The sequence below is a fragment of the Ostrea edulis genome, unplaced genomic scaffold (assembly GCF_947568905.1).
Source record: "Ostrea edulis unplaced genomic scaffold, xbOstEdul1.1 scaffold_68, whole genome shotgun sequence".
Classification (NCBI taxonomy): Eukaryota; Metazoa; Mollusca; class Bivalvia; order Ostreida; family Ostreidae; genus Ostrea; species Ostrea edulis.
The window spans coordinates 37,409-43,953 of record NW_026606041.1 but is presented as its reverse complement, the minus strand read 5'-3'; the positions used below and the strand labels follow the sequence as shown (position 1 = coordinate 43,953).

General features: G+C 35.7%; 1 protein-coding gene across 1 annotated transcript; it reads left to right on the top strand.

The window, feature by feature from the left end:
• Positions 1–1,952, top strand: LOC125670792 (SPARC-related modular calcium-binding protein 2-like). Its single transcript, XM_048906184.2, has 3 exons — positions 1–321; positions 401–527; positions 1,640–1,952. The coding sequence occupies exons 1-3, from the start codon at positions 270–272 to the stop codon at positions 1,716–1,718; spliced, it is 258 nt and encodes an 85-aa protein (XP_048762141.2). The 5' UTR covers positions 1–269; the 3' UTR covers positions 1,719–1,952.
• Positions 1,953–6,545: the final 4,593 nt, after the last annotated feature.

The window sequence follows — 6,545 nt, the reverse complement described above, 5'->3', positions numbered from 1 at the left end:
GATATTATGGATAGGTGCTGTGAAGAGATTTAAAAACGGTCTTCAGTGTTATGATTTCTTGTTCTTGAGGTGGGCGTGCTATAAATCACTTACTCCGTACTGGTGCACGTCAATATGTGGCGCTCTTGAAAGACTTCACCGTCTTTCACATCAGCATATGAAACAGCTCTGCCCGACTGATTAACTAAGGACTGTAAACAATGCGTGTATGTAAATGAGGTACACTCTGTTTTACATGCATCAACAGCTGTGCATTATTTCTTGTCAACATGTCCTCCACATTTTTACGCCTGATAGTAGCTCTGGTGTTCTGTTTCCACGGTGAGTACATTGTTTTTGCCAAAGGTAACCACTCTTTAGATATTGCGAATCTCTTTGGACCCACCATTTTTCGTTTTAGTAACTGTCGAAGTTGGTGCCAATCCCATAACGAAATCTAAACTCTGTGAGGTCATGATGAAAATGGACTGCAAAGAGAGTACGGAAAAGCCGGTGTGCGGATCAGATGGGAAGGTTTACCAAAACAGGTAGGGCTTCCCCGTGGATTCCTCAGTTTTACCTCATCCGAGCTGAAAAATTAATTAACTGCTGGTACCGAAATTTCTCTGTTATCTGATTTGAATATATTTTATTGTATAGATATACAGAGGGATTGGTTACAAAATCTAGCAACTATGGAAAACATCTCCCTCTCTGTTTTCTGTCTGTTATGTCGCATAAGCTTAGCCCAAACATAGACATATAACAGAGGGAATATGTCTCTGGCCTAAAACATCCTTGAATAAAGGGGATTCAAGCTTGTTCAAACCTTGTACTATTATAACTGATTAGAAAACTTCTTTATAGAACGAAGTTTGTTCAAACCAGGAACCCTAAGGCAAAGGTGGGACTATAATAAGGGTTACATTTTCACAGAAAAATATGCGGTAAACCACAAGGATACCACAATTTGAAATAAAGGGTTAAACCTTTACATAGTGATATAAAGCACAATTCTACAAATCGTCATCTCAAGAACGCTTTATCAAATTAATATGCAAGTATCCTCATGTAGTGCAAAATCTTTCAAGTTGTTTACTTCACGACCACTAAGACCAGGGTGGGCCACAATAGGGGGTTTAAAACTAGAGATTGATTGATTTTATATTGTTTAACGTTCCTCTCGAATTTATTTTCAATCATATGGAGACGCCACCATTGCCGGGAAAGGGCTGCAAAGTTTAGGCCTATGCTCGGCACTTAAGACCTTTGAGCAGGGAGAGATCTTTATCGTGCCACACCTGCTGTGACATGGGACCTCGGGTTTGGCGTTCTCACCCAAAGGACTGTCACATCTAATCGCTTCTTTCGACAAGCAAATGGTACAAAGGACCTATTCTAACTCGTATCCCAGGGGTGAAACTTAGAGAAAATGCGATGACTCATGTTAGCGATGTAACCTATGGGCCACTTTTTTTCTCCGTGGAGAAAGAAGAAATTATTAAAATAGACGATTTCCACGATTTTCAATTAACAACAATTTTATCATCAATGACGATATGTATGGAGCGCCAGGTCTGTTTTTATGGATATCTGGATAATTGATATATAGATTGTTAGATGTGAATGGCTATCCATTTGACGTTTGTTTCTGTTTTAGTTGTTTCTTTGGACAAGCGGTGTGCAGTATTTCAGACCCTGGATTGCGACTAACTGGCGGAAAGAACTGTGACCAATAAAGTGAACGTTTAACCTTCTTGTACTAGGATGTAACAGCTTTGTGGTGTGCGCCATTTGAAAGCAGAACAAAATTTGGATTTGGGAATCGATTGCATTACCCTTATAATGTGTATTGTAAATAATCAAGGAAGGACAGAATGATATGTAATGACCTTTAGATGATATTTAAATGTCAGGGTTAAACTTTACGTAAAAAAAATCCTTGATTGAAATATATGTTTTGTTTTTCTGTTGTCCAGTCTTATTCTCTTCTCCACTCTGTCTGACCTTGAAATAGGTAATTGGTGATTGTGTATGTGACCCTTGCTGATGAAAAGTCAAGGTCAAGGCAGACGTGTACAACCCATATTCTATATAATGTCTTTCATACATACATGTATATTCAACCCAACCATTGCATTTGAGAAAGTGATTGATAATATTTATCTTGAAGGGAGGGTTTAAAAATCCACGAGATTTCTTATTCAGATTACATATTCTCTTCCCTTAGTTGTAGTACTTTGAATAGTTGACATGAAGTGACCTTGAACCATGGCTGTGTCTAAAAAGTCCAGGTCAAAACAAATCTGGGTGTAAAGTTGCACATTTCCTCTTTCCTCATTACCGAAAAAAGACTCTTGTGATTATCGAGTTCCTTTAATAAACCGACGTAGCTGGCCTTTCTGTAGATTAGGATGGGCTGTGTTCATTTGTGAATACGTACAGTCTTTTCTGTAGGCGGTCCTTAAACTGGATCACGGGGGTGAATTCCATAATGAAATCTATACTCTGTGGGGTGCTTTCTTTTGAAACACGGGGATAAAATTGTTGATTGTTCTAGATGGGTATTTAAGCGTAAAGAATGCTCCTAATTTTAGCGAGTTTATTTTATAAGGAAATACTAAACTATATTCTTTGATGTTCTGGAAGAAAAACAATATCTATAATATCACAAATATTGACGATATTTAATGCGTGTTGTTTGTAGGCCTTGGTGCAGGAAAATTGTTGTGCAGGTTTGGTATTTGCCGGAGTGCACCCCTATTCATGAAGTGAATCACGTTTTACTCCATCTCAGCCCAGAATAGACTTGTTTTGTGCACTCTAAACCGTTTATTGATGGGAATCGAGTAATTGTCTAAATCTTTATCCTTCTTAGATAGTAATCTGCAATTGTTGCGACACAACGTTTTGAAAGAGATCAGCACCTTCTGTCACCAGGTCCACAACTTAATTGTGTACCGCATTGTTTAAATACCTGAACATCGTTTGATGAATCTCAGGATATGGTTAAAAACTTTAAAAGTATAATATTGCTAAATGTCATCAATGGGTGTGCACAGGGAACTGACGAGATGTTTACCTACACAGTCACTAGAAGGTAGACATGTACGCTAATAAGATGTATATTTGGTCAAAGAATTGGTAGAAGTGAATATATCTCACTCTCAATGTGCTGATATAAAATTTACACGAATACAAAATTTACATAACTGCAAACATTTACATGAATACATAATCTGCATAAATAAAATTTACTAGAAAAGAATATAGGCATGAGTTCAAAAGTTATAATATAATTACAAATTCACAACATAATTACAATATTCACAACATAATTACAAAATTCACAGCATAATTACAAAATTCACAGCATAATTACAATATTCACAACATAATTACAAAATTCACAGCATAATTACAATATTCACAACATAATTACAAAATTCGTAGCGTAATTACAATATTCACAAACATGATTACAAAATTCAGTAATTACAAAATCCGCGGTATACTTACAAAATTCACTGCATAATTATAAGATTCAATACTTACAAAATTCACAGTATAATTATGATTAGAAAATTTACAGCATAATTCCAAAATTCAAAGCATAATTATAAAATTCACATCATAGATACAAAATTCACAGCATAAATACAAAATTCACAGTACAGCTACATTTACGACAAGCTCTTACCGCTAAGTAATAAATACTAAATATAGTAAAAAAATTACTGGTTACTAATAAATATATAAATATAAAATGAAAACACAAAGTTATATATTATGTGAAGAAAGCTTCAAGTGCGAAATTGTGGGTCTTCTACCATTTCGAGACACAGAAGGGAAGCGTTTAGAGTACCCCAAAAAACAGCGTGAACATTTTATAAGGAAGTCAACCTGGCCTTTATGAAAGACAACTATCTGATTTTTATTTGTATACAACTTCGTGCGAATCGATTAAAATCCTTTGTGCATTAATTGGTAAATTCAAGGACTAAGTGCACGCAGGTGTATGCTCAAGTAAAGAACAAAAATGTCATACATTGTCGTTCTACTCCATTGATATCTTCTACTCTGGGACAAAATGTGAGAGGAGGTGCTCCAATCCAACCCTTCCGATACAGATCCCAATTAAAACAGGGATTCTTGTCAGAATTCAGAAATATTACGTAATATGCACCAAAAACTGTATATTTTCTTTAGTTTTAAAACATAGGAGTCACGTAACCACACCTCTGTCTCTTGTTTTTATTTGTAAAATCGACACAAAATTGAATCCTCGGGAAATTGAATTCTAGGGAAACTAATCAGTGGCGTAGTAATTAAAATGTTACCGTTTCCTAGTTTTGAAAGATTCCCAAATTTACGGTCTTCTGTGTACAGCTTTACTTCCGGATTGAAGAATTGTTCAAGGTCGTGTAGAATCAGTAGATGATTGCTATTAATGGCTGATTAATTGTAGGCGTTTTCTAAAAACCCCAAATCTAAAGGAATCTTTCTTTTAAAAAGGTCTAAAGCCTTATCAATGTCTTTCTTAAGGATTTGATACGACTTAAATACATATATTATGTGTAAATCTGATGATGATGCATACATGTCAAATGTCAACTCTCTCTCTCTCTCTCTCTCTCTCTCTCTCTCTCTGATTTTCTCTCTCATGAATCTCTGATTTTTTCTCTCTCTCTCGCTCTCTCTCCCTCTCTCAGATTCCTCACTCTTATATAACTCTCCCAGATCTTTCTCACTCTGTCATGTCTTTATTTTTCTCTCTCTCCCTGTTCTCTCTCCCTGCTCTCTCCCTGCTCTCTCTCTCTCTCCCTGCTCTCTCTCTCTCTCTCTCTCTCTCTCTCTCTCTCTCATTCTTTCAAAAAACGATCCGAGCTAAGTGAAACATGCGCCCTTTGCACAAATGACTTATACGTAGTAATATCAAAGTTTGATTTCATTAATGGCACTGACTTTAATTTAATATTTATTAAATTAGTTTTAATTATGCTAACAAGTTTGTTACTCAGCGAATAGGCCTATTGAAATGCAGTGCAAGCAGTGATTTTTTTCGTGATTTATGGTATCCCGTATCAATTGATAAAGCCAGAAAAAAATCTGTATTTTCTATAGTATTAAAGCGATTCTTTAATGAAAGTAAAACAAGTTTTGTATAGTGGTAACGTAACAGCATGTCAAAATTCAAAGGAATTAAGAAACACACTATTAAATGCAGAAGTATAGTGGATGTTAATTTGCGGTTATAATCTCTTCTTTGGCCCAGACACCCACCTTCATATATCAGACGCGGGTTTGATGGACTTGTTCTGGAAATTCATTTTGGAATCTACCACATTTACTATTTTGTCGTCATGTACAAAAGCATAGTCATCTCGACCCTTAGTACGTGTGTCGGTCCCAACCCAAGTCTTCTGAATACTCCAGATAGCGTAGAAGCGAACTTTATCTCGAGAATTACAAATCGGATCAGAGACGTGCTAGTTACAAGGCGGACTTGTCCATTCACGAATGAACTTCACGTTCTAGAGAAGTGAATAAATGGACTTAGTCCCACCCTCACTGAAAGTCACTTTCCTATATAAAACTGGCGATAAACTATGCACCTGTTTTTTCATTAATAAGTTCTGTTGCCAATGCAAATGATCTTTATTGCACAACTTCAATTATGTTCAAAGTGGAAAAAGGGGGAAATTGAAATACCGGAATTCAAATCTTCAAAAAGTAATTCGGAACGAGTCTCTTTTGCGTTGATTATTCTGAAGTTTATCGCAATCATTAGACTTCGATACAAAACGCAATCACCAAGTGCAAACAACACTCTTGGTTGCATGTGATTTTACTTTCCAAATACAAATGAAACAAAATTGAAACTAAAAGTATTGTGATACAAGGTAAACGGATTATTTCTGAGTGAAAGTATAAATATGGATTTCGTAATGTAAGAATAGTACAAATGTCTTACCAAATCTCGGTGTTTATTCTGTATACACTTGTAAGAATAGAAAACCGAATTTGTCGCCAATGCTTTTACCAACAAACTATAAAAATTGCAAGAATTTAATTCAGCTTTTGTCTCAAGAAATACAATTTCCCGTGGAACGTGGAATAAGTGGTACATTTATACATGTAAAATATTGATGTAAATTCGCCATTAGTATTCAATCAGTCATTTAAAAAAAACCAAAAAACTATTCAAATATTTCCACAATTTTACTAAAATAAACTTTTCAATTCTTCAATATTATCTGTCTATGTTCTCATGTATACATGGGAAACGTATGGGTGTATTTTTCCCTCATGATATAAGGAGATGTTCCAAAACAAATAAAATATGATCCACACAATTCCAAATTGGCTCGAAAAACTGGTATGAGAGAGAGAGAGAGAGAGAGAGAGAGAGAGAGCTGAATCTTTAAATTCTGGATACCAGAGAAACATCCAGAATTGACTCAGATTTGGACTGCAGACACGTGTTTTGCTGTTGACATTTGGAACCAAGGCAATGTCGGTGACGTAATGTAATCTAGCCCATCCCCTGCGTGTTCCTCAGAATT